At 45.4% G+C, this 22016-nt stretch overlaps 1 protein-coding gene and 1 long non-coding RNA gene across 2 annotated transcripts; one reads left to right on the plus strand and one right to left on the minus strand.

Annotated features, from left to right (window-relative positions):
• Window positions 1–889: 889 nt before the first annotated feature.
• LOC119329952 (U4/U6.U5 tri-snRNP-associated protein 2-like) lies at window positions 890–5892 on the minus strand. Its single transcript, XM_037603054.1, has 8 exons — window positions 5464–5892; window positions 3949–4193; window positions 3772–3856; window positions 2994–3350; window positions 2715–2915; window positions 1803–1974; window positions 1547–1718; window positions 890–1457 (listed from the first exon to the last, which is right to left on the minus strand). Exons 1-8 carry the CDS (start codon window positions 5812–5814, stop codon window positions 1364–1366), a joined length of 1677 nt encoding a protein of 558 aa, XP_037458951.1. The 5' UTR covers window positions 5815–5892; the 3' UTR covers window positions 890–1363.
• A 305-nt stretch (window positions 5893–6197) lies between these two features.
• Window positions 6198–10998, plus strand: LOC119328286. Its single transcript, XR_005158905.1, has 3 exons — window positions 6198–6783; window positions 6912–8157; window positions 10939–10998. It is a non-coding gene; the product is annotated as an uncharacterized LOC119328286 (long non-coding RNA).
• The last annotated feature ends 11018 nt before the right edge of the window (window positions 10999–22016 follow it).

Genomic DNA, 22016 nt, shown 5'->3' on the forward strand with positions numbered 1-22016 from the left:
GCGCCAGGGACTGCAGGAGGAGGAGGCGCGGGGAGGCCTGGCCGGCCGCGATCCGAAGCTGCCGGAGCAGGCCGGTGCTGATTGGCACCGCCGGCGGCGGGCGGCGGCGGGGCCCTGGCGAGCACGGCATTGGGGGCGGGCGGTGGCGCAAATGGGGCTCCGCCCGTCTCGTTACCTTGGCGGGCAGTTGAGTTGACACTTTACGGGAACGGTAGGCGAAGGCGGGTTTTGTTACTGAGAAAAAAGTACGTAAACATAGTGGACAAAATGTATAATTTGAGGAATACAAGAGAAGGCCAGCCACATCGCAATGCGAGATTTTCATCGAATTCATGTCAGAATTTGAACAGGCTCATGTTGAATTCGAGAAAAAAACATTAAATTCATGTCAGAATTTTTGGGCTCATTCGGTTTGCAGGATTCTAAAAATGCAGAAATAATACAGGAACGTTTGTACGAAACATGGTAAACATAGAAATTATGTCAACTTGGATGCTTTGGTTCACGGTAATTGGAAAAGAACATTAATTCCAATAAATATGATCGAATCAAAGTTAAAACAGATAAAAAAATTATAGTTAGAATGTTGTTATGCTGTTAAGGATATTAGTCTTGTTCATCGTGCATAGAAATTCGATTTGAAAGAGAAAAAATGTCCAAGTGGATGTTAGAATTCTCTTCATTTAAAAATGGGATAAAATGAAAACTGCTTCACTTTTTCCGTTGCCCCATTCCTTCAAACCGAAGGCGAAAACTCCTCATTTTTCTTTTGCCCCATTCGTCTGAACCAAAGGCATGAATAGTACATATCATTATAGGAAAGTTTCATATTCAATGTTTTCCCTCCACTTATCATTCCAACCAAAAGAGCCCTTAACAGTCACGTCCATTCATGGAAAATATGGAGGTTTCCAAGCAAGATGTATTGCAAATAGCAAGTTAGTAACTTGACAAGAACTTGCTGTCTGTGCAGCTGAAACTGATGGTGAGTAGCAACCATCCAGCGCATACACCAGATGTATGCAAATGCATCTTAAACCCTTGGGAACACGTCCACGATCACTCCTGCTTGGTAGCAACATACAGATTCATAACAGATTCAACGAGCTCTCGAAAAGTGCGGGTACGTTTTTTTACATCTTACAGCTGCTGGCTCCTGGAATCTCTCCATGGCGGCGTCAAGAAACTAACATTGAAGCGAAGTTCCCCAGATTCTTCTACTTCTCAAGGAATTAAATTCGGACATACAACACTCGAGCCCTCAAAAATTTGCTTCAGACATAAATTAGCTTGTAAAAACCATCATCTGTGTCAAGCGCCAAAAAAACAGGGGCACTGAAGGCTACACGATGATCCCCATCGCTCACTCATGCTGCTCGTATATCTGCATGTAGGCTTCAGAGAGAGCGACCATCTGCGGAAGGGTCTCGGTGACATGGAGATCCTGCATCTCGTACCTGCAGGTATAGGGTTGTTAAATGATTTACCAGGCCACAGCCTGACACTCAGGGATATACACGCAAGGAATGAGACAAAGAACACGTACCACGCCTCTTCTGATTTCCGCTGTACAAACACTCTGTAGCATCCTTCGCCCGGTTTGCCGTCGTGGACGATGTTGGCTATGAGATCGTACTTTGAGCGCAGCTTCTCACTCTCTTTTGGCTTGGGCAATGGGATGTAGTCCTTCAGTTCCAAGTTCTTCACGGGAAAGTTCACTGTCACACAGAACATGGAAACCTCTTAGCATAGGTGCGGGCTCTGAATAGTCATATTCGCCATCAAGCTAACATGAGAGTTACCTAGAGTGGGGTTTTTCTCCACAAAGAAGTTGTTTTTGGTGAACCGTCGCATGTGAAGGATCATATACTTTGGAAGTCTGATGACTCGGTACCTCATCCGGGCAATAGATGGCCGTACCACCTCTGTAACTGTCTCACCATCGAACTTCTTCAGTATATTGAACAGTGGTACCTGAACACCGTGCAAGCTTCTGAATTAGAGTATTGCCAAATACCAGGATGCAGAGAACTAAAACATAAAACTTCCATGTAAAAATCAATGCCAAGATTTCGTTGTTGTGTATAAAATCATATCCCTTCAGTGAGTGTGCACTATTCCTGCAGCAAATGTGGACCTAGATTCACACTAGTTTAGGCAAACAATCATGTGGATGATAATGGGCGAAGTTGGCTCACTTGTTTACTTTACCCATCAAGAAAATTTGGTCAGAGACCCCTTAACATATATGTACATGAAAAAGAGACTCCAAGAAAGACTAGGATATTGGTTACACTTGCAGCGAGATTAATACAGAATAGTCCCGCAATTTTATCGATTTCTTTCCATCTTGTCATTTTCATGGGTCTATGGACACACGTACTTAAAATGACAAGTAGAAAATAGGCCCACAGCCAGTTCAAGTTTGATGCTCTAAACAGCAAGACCTGAACAAAAGAAAACTAGTATTACATATAAGTTAAGTGATCATAAACTTGGGAAACAAGACCTCAGGTCTAGGCTGGACCATAGGGAATTAAGTCTCTCATGTACCGATGCTCTAGCTAACTGAATTAGTCAGAGTCCGTTGGTTCTTGCATCACAACCAGGGAAGTTTCCATCATATAAATACCAGTCTAGCACCCCTTACAGGTAAAAAATTGACACGTGTCCTGCAATTCCAGCAAAAAGCAGAGATGCTTGGGTGAACAAACCTGTGGAATAATATTTTTCTCCATGGCATCTTTGAAAAGAGGTGGCGGTGGCAAGTCAAGACCGAGCATCAAGAATGGGACCCGAGACGTTTGAGTGACCATACCGTCACTTGTTGTTTCAACCTGTGAACCTGCCTCGCCATTCTGCTCATCGTCCAGTAAATGCTTCCTGTGAATTTCCTTGACAACTTCAAGTTCTCCCTGCCAAGAACAAGATTCAAATGTAACAGGTAAGCTACCGCAAGTTCTAATAATTACACAGTTGATACTAAAACTAACCTGAAAGCAATCATATATGATGCTTCTATTTTTCTTCTTTGAACTTCTTAGTTTCGCATGCAGCGTGTTCAAGAGCCATGACATAAATTCCACTGGATCAGATTGTACACCAATTTGAAACTTCTTCTCACTAGCCTTCATAACTGCTTGAAGGAACTCATGTGGACTAACTTGGCCCTTGAAGTTCCTAGCATGCCAGATCTTGCGAGTTAGTTCTCCAAACCGATGAACCAGTGGGGATTTGCTATGCTGATAATTTTCAGGTATGAGAAAGAAATTTCTCAAAGGAGTAATCCTCATCAGTGATTGTATTGTGACATTCACAAAGTCAGTCTCCTTAATGTTGTTAAGACCAACCTGCAGATTTAATCAGAAGAGTGATTAACATATGATAAAGGGCATGAATATTTAGCTCTCAAATCACAAGAGCCTAAATGATTGCAGGTTTCCATCCACAATCAAGTGAATAAAGACAATCTAAACCATTCCTTAAGTCACACGGTGGCATTCATATAGGACGACTGTGAGGTAAAGTGATGTAGAATCAGATAGTAAAAATGGAGAGCTCGAGACCAAACCATTCAAGTCCACAGTATATCTCTGGGTTTCATTAGCATTGCTATGGCTTCTTCAAACAAGTACTTTTATTTGCTATCCAAAAAATACTAAAAAACAGTTTGCTAGAATGGGTAAATATTCCCTTAACTGGAAGGATTCCACAGCACAACACAGCACAATGACAGAAAACAAGCATTTAGAGAGTTTCATAGATACATACCATTCCAGGTAAATAATTGGAGCCATCCAGAGCTCTTGACCATTGCTTGTTCTTGTCAAGAATTTTAACCTGCTCTCTTGCAAACCTGCCAAACCATACCAATCAATAAAACGCGGAACTGATTACTGGAGTCAACAAAGGCGACAATAGATAACGTCAGAAACAACGAATGATCACCTTGGATTGAGAACATGTCGAATATCTTCTAGTGATGGATCATTTATCTCATATCCATCAGGAAGACAGTAAACTTTCTCGGTCTGAAGGTTAATGAAGACATGGTGGCCTGCCTCAAGACTGTGGGTATACGCATGCGATTTCAAGCCTCTTCCTTGGTAATACTTTCCACAAACTAGGCACGCATACACATTCAAATTCGATAAGGAGATTGAGCAGAACTTCTCAAAGTCAAAATCAAGGACCTACGAAGCAGGACAAAGTACAATCAGGCATTGATAAACATGAGAGTGCAGAATGGCTTGGTTAACCATAAAATTTGCCCCCTCCACCTCCCAAAAAGAGTATATAGCATATATGAACAGAGAATAGAGCACTAGAGCATGGCGTGCTTTAATATAATTAAATCTGCACAAAGCATCATCTAATGCTGGGGATTCGTTATAAAAAAGAATTCGTGTAGGACAGGGTTAGCAATCTGTGAGGAGTTTGTAGGATGTGTAGCAATATTCACCAAAAGGGTGTGCCACACAATTATTCACAGTTTTTGTAGTTACAAGTTTAAACCTAGCCTCCTAGGGAATCAAAGGAGATAACGAAATTTACACACAAATAAAAGTACTTGTGAAGTAAGCCCTTCTGTTCACAGTTTTTTTAGCTCACAGGTTAAACCAAAACTCTTATAGAATAAAAGAGAACAACCAATTTTAGTAAAACGGGGTATTTGTGAAGTCAGCCCTGCAATATTTTGTAATGAAGAAAACATAAGAGCCTTTCAGAGGTTTGATGTGCTGGATTAGGAAGCAAGTGACCATAGTGGGGTTGCAGGGGTTGAAAACTTTTAACACATACAAATCATCAGTGTACAAAGTAGGCTACTGCATTACTGCTTGAAATGAAGAGCATCAGCTGCTAACAAGCTATACCATATGAAAAATCAAGTAGGCTTCACTGTGTAGGTACTACCAAGCACCAACAAATTAAATGCCTAAGTGCCATGCTCCAGTTCTACATCTCCACATGTTCTATATTTACCAACCCACTATGCCCAGTTTGCCCACAGACCAATTTGAAGTTTTTGTAGCTTAGGGGTTAAACCTAGGGGGTCAAAGGAAATAGACACATTTAGAAATGCAAAGTACTTGTGGGGTCAGCACTACAAATTTTCACCTTTTTCTTTTGCAAAACATATGAGGTTTGTTGTGCTGAATTAGGAATCGGTGACAATGGCGGGGTGATTAATTTCATCTGTGCATATACAAGGATGACATGGTGAGGTAGTAGCACACACAAAGCACTAGTTTACCACTATGGCATACATCACTGCTCGAGATGAAGGGGCTCAGGTAGTAATTCTAGAGCTAGCATTGCACAGATCTCAGGTAATTCTAGAGGCTAGAGCTGTGAGGAGAAGGACCGGACTCGGGAGTCTCGGACCAACGTGACCCCCATGGAACCGCAGGCAATTGTGTTCCAATCGGCGGCCAAAATGCTGGTACAAAAAAGATGTTATACCTGTCGGTTGACGGTGTCGAGGTAGGGGCAGTCCCGGCGCAGCTCGACCTGCCTAGGGCGCCTCTCAGGAGCCCTCCTCTCGTCCTCCTCCTCCTCATCCTCCTCGTCTTCCTCCTCCTCCTCCTCCTCCTCCTCGCGGGGCCGGCCGTTCGCGCGCCCCCTCGGAGCCCCGCGCTCCTCCTCCTCCTCGTCCGCGTAGTTGGCGAGCCCCAGCAGCGAGGCGCCCTCCGACTCGTCCCCCGCGCGCGGGCGCTTCTCGGAGGCAGCTGCGCCCCCGTCGTCGCCGGCCGCGGGCTCCTCCTCGCGCTCGCGCTTCCGCGCGGGGGGCGGCCCCTCCTGGTCCGCGCCCATCCCCGGCCGCCGGGAGGAAGGAGAAGGCAGGGAGGGGAGAGGAGGGCGGGCGGAGGAGGAAGGGGAAGGAAGGGCAGTGAGTGCTGGCGGCGGCGGCGGGGGCGAGCAGGGGCAGCGAGCGGCGGCAAGAGGTCGCGAGAGAGACAGAGAGGGGGTTGGCGGCTAGGGCAGGGGAAGGGAGGGTCGTGGATGATTTTGCAGATTAGCCCCTGACGACACAGTGTATAATTTTCTCGTCACAAAAGGCGCACGGAGGACGAATCCGTGATCCTTGCTTGCGGTACTGGACTGCTATGGATGACTCCATTCATATTAAAACCATTCAGCTGTGCATCAAGGGCGCTCTCTTTCGGCAACCTGCACTGTTCGCCCATTCCTTCGCGATTGGTTCCTCTTTGCGCTCTCGCGTCTGCCAGTACGCGTGCGCAACACAATTTCCTCTTCGTTCTCTCTGTCTGCCAGTACGCGTGCGCAACACAATTTCTCCACACACAATTTCGCCCGCCCCTCCCTTCCCCAGATACTGTTCCTCTTTGCTCTTCCTCCACACACAATTTCTCTCCTCTCCTCTTCCCCAAAACGCCGCCAGCAACTCAGCTCGCCCTGCTTCGCCCGCGTCTCCGCGGTCTCCACTCTGCTCTGCTTGTGATGGCCGCCGTGCCCACTCCTGTGACGTGCCGATCTGGCGGCGGCACGGCCGGGCGCGATGTGGAGAGCCGGCGGGCGATGGTGGTCGCGCAAGCCCGTGGAGGACGGGATCACACCCATTCTGCGCTGCTCTTCCCACCCCACCACCGCAGGCAGGCGCTCTTGCCCCTGCTCCTGTCGTCTCGTCTTCCTCGGCCATCGCCGAGACCAATCAAGATGGCGTTCGTCGTGGCGAAGGGGGTCAAGATGGAAGCCGCCACTGCCGCAACGACAACCACCACCTCCGATTCTTGTTCTCGTGTGTCCGTCCAGGAGGACGAGGTGATATATCTTCCTCAAACCTTCCGCATTAAAATCTATATTAGGTTGGACTCTGTTTTATTCGGTTGGGCGTGATGTTTAAATTTCGTCAAGAGAGGTTTTCCAACAATTTTGATCTTTCTCGAAAGAAAACAAAGGAGGAGGGGAAAGGTCGTCTACAGGGGTAGGAGGCAGGGATAAGGTAGGAAGATAGCTCGGCCAGACCGCCAACACCCCGGCCGCGGCTTCTGTCGGACGCCATCCCCTTCATCTTTCCCCTACCCTTGAATCGAACAGGCAAGGTAGGTGTGTCCTAAAATATGATGTTTTCTCTATTGGGACTTATCCCTTTCGTTGTTCCCACTTTTCAGGAAGTAGTATGGATGCAGTTTGCTTAGCTTTGCATCTGTACTCTTATGCTTTTCAAGTCATTCTATTGGGTTGCAGCTTGTAGGGTGGAACCATAATTTGGCATGGTTGCTTCTAAGTTTTGATTGGTCGATTTGCTGATGTCTTCGCTCTATGTGTCCAGGTTAAAGTTCAATCCTGCATAATTGTCAGTTTGTGAAGTCTACCAAAAACTCTTGCCCATGATAGATGTAAGAAGTGCATAATTGATTGATGGATCTGTTAGTTTGATAGTTTTTTTAGCGTTGCACCTTTCTCTTCTACAAATTGCAGATGTGCTCACAGTTTTGTGTGTTTAGTTTAGGAGTTGGTCCTTGCGAAGCACAAATAAAACATTATTGGCAAGCTAGTGCAGTTTTGTTACTTCCAGGTATCTACAATTGAGTGGATGAAGGAATATTTTTTACCAGGACGAATTATAATGTCTTTGAAACAGATGTTGTTCTCATGATCTTGCCTTTTAATTGTTTGACCACCCAAAATTTGGCATGGAAACTACAGAGGTACTATGTATTGTTGTATTAGTTCTGCCGGATTTAGAGGTGTATAAATGTGCATTAGTTCTTCCGGATTCAAATGATACTTTGTACTGATGTATATTTTCTGAAGATGAACTTAAGTGTATCATATATATATATATATATATCTTTATTTTTTGACACATTCCCATTATGTTAATCCCCCCCCCCACACACAAATACCGTGCTATATATCTTATGAGATATCCAATAGCAATACTAATATTTTGTGCTGCTGTCATTTCAGTCTGCATAGTCATTATCAAAATCGGTGTTGCCATATCATTACTACTTTGGCTAATTCAACGATCCACTTTCAAGTTCTTTGGTGTCCAGCTGAACATGTGGTTATCTTACATCTTGGTATGTCCATAGGATACGGTCATCCTGATACTCGATGCATTGTACTGTGACCGCGACTATGCCAAGTTCTTCGTGCTCGAGACCATCGCGAGGGTGCAGTATTTCGGTGAGGGCCTTGTCTTACTTACAGAATTTTGCGTTTAATGTATCTATATCAATATGTGGTTTCGACATGGTACTATATCCACTAGTAGAAAAAGGGTCAAATGTGAAGCACAATAGTGCCGGTTTGAATTTGAGCCGGCACTAATATGTACATTAGTGCCGGTTCGTGGCGGCGATCAATAGTACCGGTTCGTAGCGAACCTTTAGTACCAGTTCATGCCACGAACCGGTACTAAAGAGGCTGTTTCAGCCGGCGGTCAGGCTATGGCTCCACCATCACCATTTAGTGCCGGTTCGTACCGCGAACCGGTACTAATGAGGTTATGGCAAGCTGTTTAGTCCCACCTCGCTCCCCTAAGAAGCCTTTTACCATCTTAAATATGTTACTTCTCAAACTATCACAAGCACTTGGTCTTCATTGAACTCTATGTGTAGAATTTGTGGCCGCAATATGAGTCTTCATCGGTTTATAAATCGTTGAGGACTCATATTGACAATTCAGATTGTACACAAAAAGATCATTGATGATCAAAGTATTTTTGATGTATAAGATCATATTGACAATTCAGACTGTAAAGAATATAAGATCATGATCTAAATGCTCTTATATTTTTTGCGTTCGGTATGCACCATTCAAAGCGGCGCCATCAACTTTCAACCGTTTATGCCTTCATTTGCTATTTTTCATGCATTTAATGATTTGTTTTGAGAACTAAATGACCTGGAAATTGAAAAGCACTATAAATGAACTCTGAAAAAGTTAAAACTTAGCATGATATCATCATTTCACCCACATATAATGTTCAAAAAAGTAGAGAGGATTACGGCAAAAACTGGATGCACTTCGTTTACAAACTGGACTGAGGAATATGGTAGACTGCACGTAGCTATGTGCAGTGCAGTTTACACTATTCCGAAAGGCTTGAAGCTAATTAACGAGCATTGCACCTCTTTTTTATTTTTAATAACTTATTACAACTTCGGACTTCTTCTGTTATGGCAAAAACTAGTTGCACTTCGGCATTTCATTTTTTTAAACTTTGGTTATAACTCCAGACTTTTACCATCAAGTTTTAACCATCAACTTGGCATGGTATATAAAAATAAATGAATAGAAAATAAAAAGCAGAAAAGAAAAATAGCAGAAAAGAAAAATAGCAGAAAAGAAAAAAACTATAGCAGAAAAGAAAAAAAACTATATAAAAAACTATTCAGAAATAAATAGAATAAAATAAATATAGCAAAAAAGAAAAAAAACTACTTAGAAATAAATAGGAAAAAATAAAGCTACAAAATGAACTCTGAAAATGTTGAATTTTGGCAAACTAGATGAAAGTCTACTCACAAATAAATAGAAGAAAATAAATATAACAGAAAAGAAAAAACTATACAAAAACTACGCAGAAATAAATAGAAGAAAATAAAGCAGGAAAGAAAAAACTATAAAAAAACTGGGGCGCTGCCCTGTGGGCTTGCTAGGCCACGGGCGTGCAATTACAGGCCCTAAAGGCCCAGCAGACTCACAGGGCAGCGCGCAGAAGTTAGGCCCACAAGCCTGCTGTATAGAGGAGTTCAAAGAGGCAGCCGTGGCTGGGTTTATAAACCAGTGCGGCTGCCCTTCACCCGGCGAGGTGGGAGTAAACTTTGTGCACCGCGGGATGGCAGCGCAAGGCCTTTAGTACCGGTTTGTGGCTCCAACCGGTACTAAAGGCCTTCGTTTCCCGCCGCTTGGCCTAGCGAAAATAGGCCTTTAGTACCGGTTGGAGCCACCAACCGGTACTAAAGGCCCATCCTATATATATATAGCACTTACGAAAATTTCAGTTACATCTTCCCACTTCGTCTCCAACCTCTCGCGAGACATCGCGCCGCGCCGCTCGATCCCGTCGTCGCCGCCCGTCTTCCGTCGTCGTCATCACTGTCCCCGCCGCCCGTCGTCGTCGTCGTCTCGCGCCGCCGCCCCAAACGCCGCCGCCGTCCGTCATCGTCGCTGCGGCCCCGTACGTCTCTCTCTCGCACCCGCGCCGCGCGCACCCGTACTTACGCCGCCGCCCCCGCCCCGTACGCCGGCGCCCCCGCTCGTACGTACGGGGCGGCGGCGTACGGGGCGGCACTGCAGTATATACACACACACATACACACACATACACACATACACACATATATACACACACATACACACACATACACACACACACACATTTTTTTACTTATTTTCTGTTTTCTGTTTTTTAGAAAAGTTAATTAGATGACCGAATGTTAGATTAATGTCGAATGTTAGATGAATTAGATAAAAAAGTTAAATATATATTAATGTCAATTGTTAGAGATGAATATAGCTAGATATTAATTAGGTATATGAGATTTGAACTAGTTGAATAATTAATATAACTAGTTTATTTTTAGTAAAAAAATTGTCGAACTAGTTTATTTAGGTATATGAGATTTGAACTAGTTGAATAATTAATATAACTAGTTTATTTTTAATAAGAAAATTTAGGTATTTGAGATTTGATGGTCTAATTAAAATATTATTTGTTAATGAGTTTTTTTGTTTATTTAATTTTTATATATTTTTAGTTTATATAAATGTTAGATTAATGTCGAATGTTAGATGAATTAGATAGAAAAGTTAAATATATAGTAATGTCAATTGTTAGAGATGAATATAGTTAGATATATATTAATGTCAAATGTTAGATGAATATATATTTGAATTGGCTAGATATTAATTAATGTTAGATAGTAATAAGTGTTTAATGTTTCACCTATATGAACATAGGAAATGTCATCTGACGACGAAAAAGATTTCATTATGTGCGAACATTGTGAAGACCAGCGCGGCCTGTGCGACAGAAATTTCCTTGTTGATGGTAGGCGCTTCAGCATCAAGCTGGATGAGACATTCGAAGTGGATACAGTAAGTCACAATGGCAATTATTATTTGAATGCAAAACTTATGCTTCATTTGCTTCAACTTATAATTTTAAAGCATGACTTATGGTTCATTTGCTTCAACTTATAATTTCAAATTTTCACTATTCTACTAGCGCATCCCCTGCCATGCAAGAATTTTTGTCTTGGATAAGATAGGTTTTAGTGCTATAGTTGATATGGAGGTAAAGAGAGTTTACTTGAAGACCGAGCATGGGTATACTTTCAACGTCAAATTATATAATGGAGACACATACACCCATTTTGAATGCAAAACTTGGCAAGCACTATGCAAGGCTTATGCATTTGTGCCTGATATGGTTATCACCTTTGATATTCGTCCGGAAGATGATATTGAAGGTAATATAGACATCTGGGTCGATGTGCAAATTAACGCCTCCAGTTCTACCATTATGTGAGTTTTTCTCAACCATGCATGCATATGTTTATGTCTTTGATACAGTTTATTCAAAAATAGTTGACAACTAATTTGTATTGTCAGCTTATTTCGGTTCAAGCAAACATGTCCGGCGCTTGGTAGACATGACCTACTACTGCCCCGGGGCTCAACTAAACTGCGAGGAGATAAGTCATTATGTTTCATGGCTTGAGGATCTTCATACTGTCAAGACAAATTTTCTTCCTGAACTTAGAAACGTTAGTACTCAAAATGTGTGACCAATAGTGATCGTATTGAACTACGGTCACATCTATAATCGAAAGATGATAAGATTTTTACTATTTGTCCTTAGTGCATCTTTTGCATACATTATTTTTAATTGAAGCTAAACTTTCATTGCTAAGTATATTAATTACTATACGATGTTCTTCAACAGGGACTCCCGATGACAGTTGTGCCTAAGTGGATCGAGACAAAAGGTCGCATGTCAATGGTTAGCTTACGACCAAGATTTCCTACATTGCACATGAGTGCATTCAGGATTTCTGAAAGCGAAGAATGCTTAATAGTGAAAGATTGGAGCAAAATTGTTAACGATCGCAGAGAAGTACTAGGGGGCAGCAAGGATAAGCGCAACCCAAGATTAGGAGACAGATTCATCTGCATGCTCCAGTATGATGAATCAGGAGAGCTATACATGTTCTATGCTATTCTACCCGAGAGGGAGCAGCAGGAGTGATTTAGCTAGTTCATGCTCTTAGTATACTTGTTCTCTCTCATGTCCGTATTGTCCTGAACTTAATTAATCTCAAATAGTGATTTGCTTGTGAATGCTTATAATATCATGACCATGTTGAACTCGATGATATCTTTGCTTCTGTTACAAGTGAATGTTTCTTCTTTAAGCTAGCTATAGTGTTGGTGATGATTAGATAGTGGTAATGACTATGATGATTAAATAGTGGTAATTAATGACGACTACTACGATGATCTTTAGCTAGCTAGTATATATATATATATATAATGTTGTTGGTGATGATATGATGCAAGAGCTTATTTATTTATTAATATGTGATGATGATGATGAGTTATTATATATATCATTTATGAAAGAAATGGCAAATTAGTATGAACTGGATGGATCCTAGCTAAGTGATGAAGTATATATATATGCCATATCTATATCCATATCAAGTATAACAACTCATTATAACGTAAAACAATCCTAAATTAAATTGATAACACAAATTTAAATGAAAAATGAAAAATAAAACAAAAACCCACAAACATTTAGTACCGGTTGGTAACACCAACCGGTACTAAAGGGCTCCCGGCCCCCGGAGCTGGCTCGTGCCACGTGGTTGCCCTTTAGCACCGGTTCGTGCTGAACCGGTACTAAAGGGGGGAGGGCTTTAGTGCCCACACTTTAGTGCCGGTTACGGAACCGGCACTAAAGGGCCTTACGAACCGGTGCTATTGCCCGGTTCTGCACTATGATCTGCTGTTTTGTTGACTGATTGACATGGTAGTTCGCTGAATTTTGTCGTCTTCACCTATTTTGAACAGCATGCAGAAGCAGCAGGATCTTCCTTCATATCCTTTATTTGTAGATCAAATATTCCTTTGCATTAAAGATGCTGGTAAGGACTAGCAACCAATCAACTTTGAATATGCTATTTGTAGACATCTATACTGACTTCTTCATTAAAATTTTATTTGCACCGACAGAGTTTCTGTCACACCCTGATTTTCATGCCACTACACTTAAGCTAACAATCATGATAAAATGTGGTTTGACAAAAACTTTTGTGTGTTTTGGACCTTGCCTTGATTGGATTTTGTCTGTTGTTTGCAAGTGCTCTAAAAATCAAATAAATCCTCCAACTCCTATACTTCACATCCTTGATCCAAACTCTTGAACCAATGATCATGCCATGTGTATAGGACATAAAAATAATTTCTTACAAAAATAATTTGGCCAAATAGTATTTTACAAAATTAGTTTTTCAAAAACCCCTGAATTGAGGTTTGCATTGCAAGTACTTAATTAAGGGCAGTAAAAATGTTTCCAAAAATATTTTTGACTCATATTAGATATAGGATACCCAGAAACCACAAAAATATAATTTTAAAAGTTATTTACCTATTTTATTTAAAGGTTTTTTCTTTAGGCCAGAAATGGTATTTAATAGGTTAAAATTATTTTTATGCTTTAAAAATATTTGGTAAAACCTAAGGAAACTCAAGGGACATATATTGTCCATATATAAGAGTTTCAACACATGGTCATGATCAAAATATTGGTTAAATCCCTCAAAAACCCTTTCTGGATATTTCAAGCTTATGAAATATTTACAAAGGAAATATTCTCATAAAAATCCAGGAAAATTCTATCAAGTCACATATGCATAATGTGATGATCTTGAAAAGTTTCATATCAATCAAAACAAGTTTGGTTCACAAAAGTGCCCCAAAACCCTTTCTGTCTAGAACCAAATTTGAACAACTCTACATTGCCAAGTGTGTCCTTTTGATCTGAATTTTTGTGGACATGTTAAAATCCCCATATGATGACACTACACCAAGTGGTGCATCAAGGAGAATAGTTTTGGATGACTAAATCTTGAAAAACCCATTTCTGTTGATTTCTAGGGTTTACAAAAGTTGCACTGGCAACTTTGCCCAAATGAGCTCAAATTTTGTATAACACCCTATTTCTAGGTTCCATTCCATCCTGTTAAATATCATGGCAAGTGGAATTAATTTTCTTGCCCAAACCAACAACAAACACCTTCTGCCATTCTTCCAAAATCATCATTTTGACCTCTTCCACTAATCTCCTTGGGCTCAACTTTGTACCACAGCTGATCCTAGCCCCCTTATACCTCCAGTAACAATGGCAAGTCCTCAGATCAATTATTTGGGGGTGAAACCCTCTCCTTCTCTCTCTGGACAAGCCCATTTCTCTCCCTTTCTCACCTCCCTCCTCACTCTAGTGGCCACCAGGGCATCCAATGTCCCTCCCCTCTTCTTTAGTCCCTTCTAGAGCTACCAGACAATAGTGGCCGCGCCCACAAGGCATATAAAATGTCATGGCATGCCATTTGGGCGCTCTGGAGTGCGCTACAGTGCGCTCCCGCACTGTAGCCGCCCCCGGCCACCTCGGGCCTCCCCAGCATGCCCGACGAGACGCCTTGACGTCCGCAACACGGCAGCTGGTGATGAAGCTATGTACCTAGGGTAGGGGCACGGATCTGTCCTAAGAGCCCTGCCCAAGGACGTCCTTAGAAGAAGTCATCTTTCAATCGACTTGAAGGTACCCACTCGACGGGTTCAAGACACTCGACCAAGAAGCTACCACTCGACCACGAAGCCAACCACTTGACTGCCAGGAGATCTAAAGTCACTCCGCAGGCAAACGGTCGGTCATTAAATGGTCTTTATGGTCATCATAGCACTTTATTAGGGGCGTTACCAGTAACGCCCAACCTTAATGTACCTTAAACCCTGCATTACTGAGGGCAGGAGAGGGCTGGCGAACTCTATATAAGCCACCCCCTCCTCAGTATCAAGGGTTCGCACCCCTGTTATTCATACACACATAATTCAGTCGACCGCCTCTGGGCACCGAGACGTAGGGCTGTTACTTCCTCCGAGAAGGGCCTGAACTCGTAATCCTTGTGTGCTTACAACTCCTCCATAGCTAAGATCTAGCCTCTCCATACATACCCCCCTACATCACTGTCAGAGTTAGAACCACGACAGTTGGCGCCCACCGTGGGGCAGGAATCTTAGCGCCTAGTTGGAGAAGTTGCAATTTTTCCGATCCCTTTGATCATGGTTTCGTGTGGAGTTTTGGTGGAGGGCCGCGAGATCCGTCTCGGCGCGCTCACGTTCATTGCCGATGACTCCGCTTGGCTTCAGGAGGCTCCACTCGACATCGACGTGCTCCCCGTCCGCGGTGCGACGCACTTCCGCGCATGCGTTCGTGGCGTCCTCCTGCGGCAGCCGTCGGCCCAGTATCGGTCGACCCCTGTGTCGTCTCCCCGCCCTGTCTCCCACCAGCGCAAGCGCTCCGGTCGGTCGAGACTTCAGAGGTGGGTGAGGCATGCCGTGGCTCGCCAGTCGGCCACCCCACAAGTCGCGGCAATCGAGCCCGACGAATCCCTCTGCGACCTGTTCGACTTGTCGACTGGCTCCGCGGAGACCGCATCCGAGTGCGACAGCAGCGACCCAGCGGGTGAGGTTCTGGCGGTCGATGGAACACATAGTCCTCCCGGTTTCCCTCGCGCTGATGGAGGCGCGGGTGGGGGCGACCCGTCGCATCCCCACGATGAGTATCTCCCCGAACCTCTCACGTCATTGCAGCGAGAGGAGCTTCGCCGCCGGAACATGGACGCACTCCACACTCCTATCATCGGAGAAACCCCTAAGGCCCGGGCCTTGGAGGACGCGCGCTTGGCTAACTTGGCCGAGCGCACTCGACTGGAGAACCTCCAGCGAATACTCGACGAGCAAGCGCGTCAGCAAGCTCCCGAGTCCAGTCGACGTCAACTCTTCCCGCCGACACAGGTATATCGAACCCCAGTTCAGAATTTGGCCGCCGCGGCCCGTATAGCAGAATCGGTTCAGCCTTCCCAGTCAGAGGCTGGCAGGGGCTTGTTGCAGATCAGAGCGTTGCTCCGGGCGGCGGGAAACCAGAATTCCGCTGTTTCTCAATCACGGAATAGGATCCACAGTCAATCCGTTGCAACGGATACAGTCCAGTCGGCTCACAGCCCGAGATCGCCCTCGAGGCGCGAGGGACGTGAAGACCGGCACGATCAGTACAGAAGAAATGAGCTGTATGATTACCGATTCGATCGTGGTGATCAACGTCGAGTGCCAACCCCTCCCCCGAGGAGTGGGTCGTATACGCCTCGACAGCGAGATGACAAACGCCCTCATAGTGTTGGGCGGAGGATTCCAGTCGACCCCAGGGACCCAGGCTTTGATGCGAGATCCATCCTCGTTCAAGGTTTGGTTGACAGGAACAGAGCTCATCGAGAAGGCCACGACAGAGATGCGCCTGCCAGCAGCAGAGTACATGCTTCGGGGCCAGAGTGTTTCAGTCGAGCCATCAGAGCCGCAGTGGTTCCTCCCAACTTCAGGTTGGCGACGGGAGTCAGCAAGTTCACCGGTGAGTCTAAACCTGACACTTGGCTTGAAGATTACACAGTGGCTATACAGATTGGCGGTGGCAATGATGAGGTGGCTATGAAGCATTTGCCTTCATGTTAGAGGGCTCAGCCAGAGCATGGCTAAATCAGTTGGCACCCAGCAGCATCTACACTTGGGAGGACCTCTCCCGAGTGTTTGTCACAACCTTTGAGGGAACATGCAAGCGACCTGCAGGCCTTACAGAATTGCGGTCTTGCGTGCAGAAACCGAATGAAACTCTGAGGGATTACATCCAGAGGTGGATCACATTGCATCACACAGTTGAGAATATACCAGATCATCAAGCGGTTTGTGCCTTTAAAGAAGGCGTTAAGTACAGAGAATTGAATCTGAAGTTTGGTCGAACTGGAGAGATGTCTCTAAATCGGATGATGGAGATTGCTACCAAATACGCTAATGGTGAAGATGAAGATCGACTCCGGAGTGGCAAGCACAAGGCAGTCGCCCAAGAAACCGGAGGAAACTCCAGTCGGAGACAGAAGCGGAAGGCCGAGCCAGCCGCCCCTGGGGAGGCCCTGGCCGTAACCCAGGGAAAATTCAAGGGAAAACCCAAGGGGCCCTGGAAGCCCAAGAAAGTCAAGGATCAAGATGGAAATGATGTTTTGGATCTGCCATGTCACATCCACACCAAGAAAGATGAAGAGGGTAATTTTATTTACCCAAAGCATACCACTCGACAGTGCCGGCTCCTGATCCGGCAGTTTCAGGGCAAGCAATCCAAAGATAAGGAAAAGGAGTCGGACAGAGTTGAGGACAAGGAAGATAGTGACGATGGATACCCCCAAGTCAATTCCACCCTGATGATTTTTGCTGATGTCGAAAGCAAAAGTCGACTGAAAGTCATTAACCGTGAGGTGAATATGGTTGCTCCGGCAACACCCAGTTATCTGAAGTGGTCTCAGACTGCCATCACATTCGACCAGTCTGATCACCCTACGCACATTGCCACCCCTGGGAGGCAAGCTTTGGTGGTCGACCCAGTTGTCGAAGGCACTCGATTGACCAAAGTCCTGATGGATGGTGGCAGTGGCCTGAACATACTATATGTAGAAACATTGAAAGGGATGAGCATTCCGATGTCCAGGCTCAGTGCCAGTAACATGAGCTTCCACGGAGTCATTCCCGGGAAGAAAGCCGAATCACTCGGCCAGATTGCTCTTCATGTGGTTTTCGGTGATTCGAAGAATTACCGCAAGGAAAAGTTGACATTCGAGGTCGTGGACTTCCAAAGCGCTTATCATGCCATTTTGGGCAGGCTAGCTTATGCACGCTTCATGGTTCGACCGTGTTACGTGTACCTCAAAATGAAGATGCCTGGCCCCAGAGGTGTGATCACTGTTACAGGCAATCGAAAGAAAGCAGAAGAGTGTTTTCAGAAAGGCTCAAAGATCGTTGATGCTCAGATGGCAGTGGTCGAGCTGCAAGAGTACCAGAAGACCGCCGATCCGAGTGAATTGTTGCGAGCCAAGAAGCCTGCTTCAGAATCAGCTTTTTAGTCGTCCGGCGAAACAAAGCCAGCCCACATTCACCCGACCGACCCCAATGCTGCCCCGACTCACATCTCAATGACGCTCGACTCCAAATAGGAAGAAGCGCTCGTCCAGCTCCTCCGTGAGAACTGGGACATCTTCGCATGGAAACCCTCTGACATGCCTGGAGTTCCCAGAGAGCTGGCTGAGCACCGTCTATGAGTCGACCCAAAATTCAAGCCTGTGAAAGAACATCTTCGACGATCCGCCGTCCAGAAGAAGAAAGCTATTGGCGAGGAGGTGGCTCGGCTCTTAGCAGCGGAGTTCATCCGAGAGATTTACCACTCCGAGTGGCTCGCCAATGTCGTCATGGTCCCCAAGAAGGACAAGTGACTTCGCATGTGCATTGATTTTAAACATATCAATCGGGCCTGCCCGAAAGATCATTTTCCTCTCCCTCGCATCGACCAAATAGTCGACTTGACCGTGGGGTGCGAGAGATTGTCTTTTCTAGACGCCTATTCCGGGTACCATCAGATCCGTCTGTATGGACCTGACGAGATCAAACCGGCTTTCATCACTCCATTTGAATGCTTCTGTTACGTCACCATGCCGTTCGGCCTCAAGAATGCCAGAGCCACGTTCATGAGGATGATTCAAAAGTGTTTACTCACTCAAATCAGTCGGAATGTGGAGGCATACATGGATGATATTGTGGTCAAGTCACGGAAAGGTTCCGACCTGCGGACTGACCTTGCTGAAACCTTTGCCAACCTCAGGAGGTATGATATCAAACTCAATCCATCAAAGTGCACATTCAGAGTTCCAGGTGGAAAGTTACTCGGTTTTCTCGTTTCCGAACGGGGGATCGACGCCAATCCTGAAAAAGTTGGTACCATACTCCGGATGAAGCGTCCTGTGCGTGTGCACGATGTCCAAAAGCTTACAGGCTGCTTGGCCGCTCTAAGTCGATTCATTTCTCGTCTCGGTGAAAAGGCGTTGCCTCTTTACCGACTGATGAAGAAGTCTGACAAGTTCGAGTGGACTCCAGAAGCTGATGCAGCATTTGCAGAGCTCAAAGCTCTGCTCTCCACCCAGCTGGTGCTTACTGCCCCAATCAGCAAAGAGCCTCTGCTGCTTTACATTGCAGCCACAGGACAAGTTGTCAGTACAGTACTTACGGTCGAGCGGGAAGAAGAAGGAAAGGCCTTCAGAGTTCAGCGCCCAGTTTATTATGTGTCTGAAGTTTTGACCCCTTCAAAACAAAGATATCCTCATTACTAGAAGCTTGTATATGGGGTTTATATGACCACGAAGAAGGTTGCACATTACTTCTCTGACCACTCCATTACAGTCGTCAGCGACGCCCCACTGTCAGAGATTCTGCACAACAGAGATGCAACTGGTCGAGTGGCTAAGTGGGCGATTGAACTCCTTCCCTTAGATATCAAGTTTGAAGCAAAGAAGGCCATCAAGTCCCAAGCAATCGCAGATTTCGTCGCCGAGTGGATTGAACAGCAACTTCCGACTCAAGTTCACTCGGAGCACTGGACCATGTTCTTCGATGGATCTAAGATGCTGAATGGTTCCGGTGCTGGGGTAGTATTAGTCTCCCCCCCGAGGAGATAAGCTCAGATACGTTCTCCAGATTCACTTCGATTCCTCCAATAATGAAGCAGAATATGAAGCACTTTTGTATGGGTTGCGCATGGCCATTTCACTCGGCGTCCATCGCCTCATGGTCTATGGCGACTCAGATTTGGTGATTAATCAAGTGATGAAGGAGTGGGACGTCAGAAGTCCGGCAATGACTGGTTATTGCAATGCAGTGAGAAAGTTAGAAAAGAAATTCGAGGGGTTAGAGCTTCATCACATCCCCCGACTGAAAAATCAGGCGGCTGACGATTTGGCAAAGATAGGCTCCAAGAGAGAAGCCATTCCCAGCAATGTGTTCCTGGAGCACATCCACTTGCCGTCAGTCCAAGAAGATCATTTTACAGAAGAAGCCCCGCAGCCGAAAAGTGCCACAGATCCGACTGAAGTCAAAGTCCCTGCTGTGGTCGACCTAATCATGGAAGTCTTGGCAATCACTCCCGACTGGACGATACCGTACATCGCGTATATCCTAAGGAAAGAACTCCCGGAGGACGAGGAAGAGGCTCGACAGATCGTCCGTCGATCCAAGGCCTTCACAGTCATAAAGGGACATTTGTATAGAGAAAGCGCGACTGGAATTGGTCAGAAGTGCATAACACCAGAAGAAGGTCAGATAATCCTTGATGATATCCACTCGGGAACCTGTGGTCACCATGCGTCTTCTCGGACCATTGTGGCTAAAGCATACCGAGCGGGATTTTACTGGCCAAGAGCAAATGAAATGGCAAAGGAGATAGTCGACAAGTGTGGAGGGTGCCAGTTCTACTCCAACATGTCACACAAGCCTGCATTAGCCCTGAAGACCATTCCACTCGTCTGGCCCTTTGCTGTTTGGGGACTGGACATGGTTGGTCCACTGAGAACAGGCAGGAGCGGTTTCACACATGTGCTTGTGGCAGTCGACAAGTTTACCAAATGGATTGAAGCTAAGCCTATCAAGAATCTTGATGCTTGCACTGCTATCAGTTTCATCAGAGGGTTAACATTCAGATATGGAGTCCCGCATAGCATCATCACTGACAATGGGTCAAACTTTGATTCGGACAAGTTCAGAGCTTTTTGCGCCTCTCAAGGCACACGAGTCGACTACGCATCGGTCGCCCATCCCCAGTCGAACGGACAAGCTGAAAGGGCAAATGGTCTGATTCTCAAAGGACTAAAGCCCCGCCTGATGCATGATCTCAAGCACGCAGCGGACGCATGGGTCGACGAGCTTCCGTCAGTTCTGTGGGGATTGAGGACCACCCCAAATGGGTCGACTGGAAGAACTCCGTTCTTTTTGGTTTATGGAGCCGAAGCAGTTCTGCCGAGTGATCTTCTTCACAACGCGCCCCGAGTCGAACTTTATACCGAAGATGAAGCAGAACAAGCCCGGCAAGACGCAGTCGACCTCCTAGAAGAAGAGAGGGAAATGGCCATGATCAGATCGACCATTTATCAGCAAGACTTGCGTCGATTCCACGCCAGAAATGTGAAGAGTCGAGCATTCCAAGAAGGAGATTTGGTCCTCCGAGTGGATCAACAGAAACCACACAAGCTTGCTCCTACTTGGGAAGGCCCCTTCATCGTCACCAGAGTCCTCCACAATGGAGCGTATCACCTCTACAATGTTGATCGCCAGATCGACGAGCCGCGAGCTTGGAATGCGGAACTGCTCCGCCCCTTTTACACTTGAGTTCTCCCTTGGACGAGATGTAATAAGAAAAACTTCTGCAGTTCATTTTTATCAAAGACAAGAGTGTTCCAATAATTGATGTCACTTTTGTTTGCATACAAAATCCCCCAGTGGGTGACTTAGCTGCGAATCCGTTTCACATAAGTCTGAAAAATCCTACCGAGTGGCGAGCCAGACTCCCACTCGGAGGCTTAGCTGCAGCCCAGTGCTCGCCTAAGTATTTAAAAATCCTACCAAGTGGAGAGCAAACCTCCCACTCGGGGGCTTAGCTGCAGCCCAGTGCTCGCCTAAGTATTTAAAAATCCTACCGAGTGGAGAGCAAACCTCCCACTCGGGGGCTTAGCTGCAGTCCAGTACTCACCTAAGTTTGAAAAAATCCTACCGAGTGATGAGTCAGCCTCTCACTCGGGGGCTTAGCTGCAGTCCAGTACTCGCCTAAGTATTTAAAAATCCTACCGAGTGGAGAGCAAACCTCCCACTCGGGGGCTTAGCTGTAGCCCAGTACT

This window comes from Triticum dicoccoides, chromosome 7A (assembly GCF_002162155.2).
Source record: "Triticum dicoccoides isolate Atlit2015 ecotype Zavitan chromosome 7A, WEW_v2.0, whole genome shotgun sequence".
NCBI lineage: Eukaryota > Viridiplantae > Streptophyta > Magnoliopsida > Poales > Poaceae > Triticum > Triticum dicoccoides.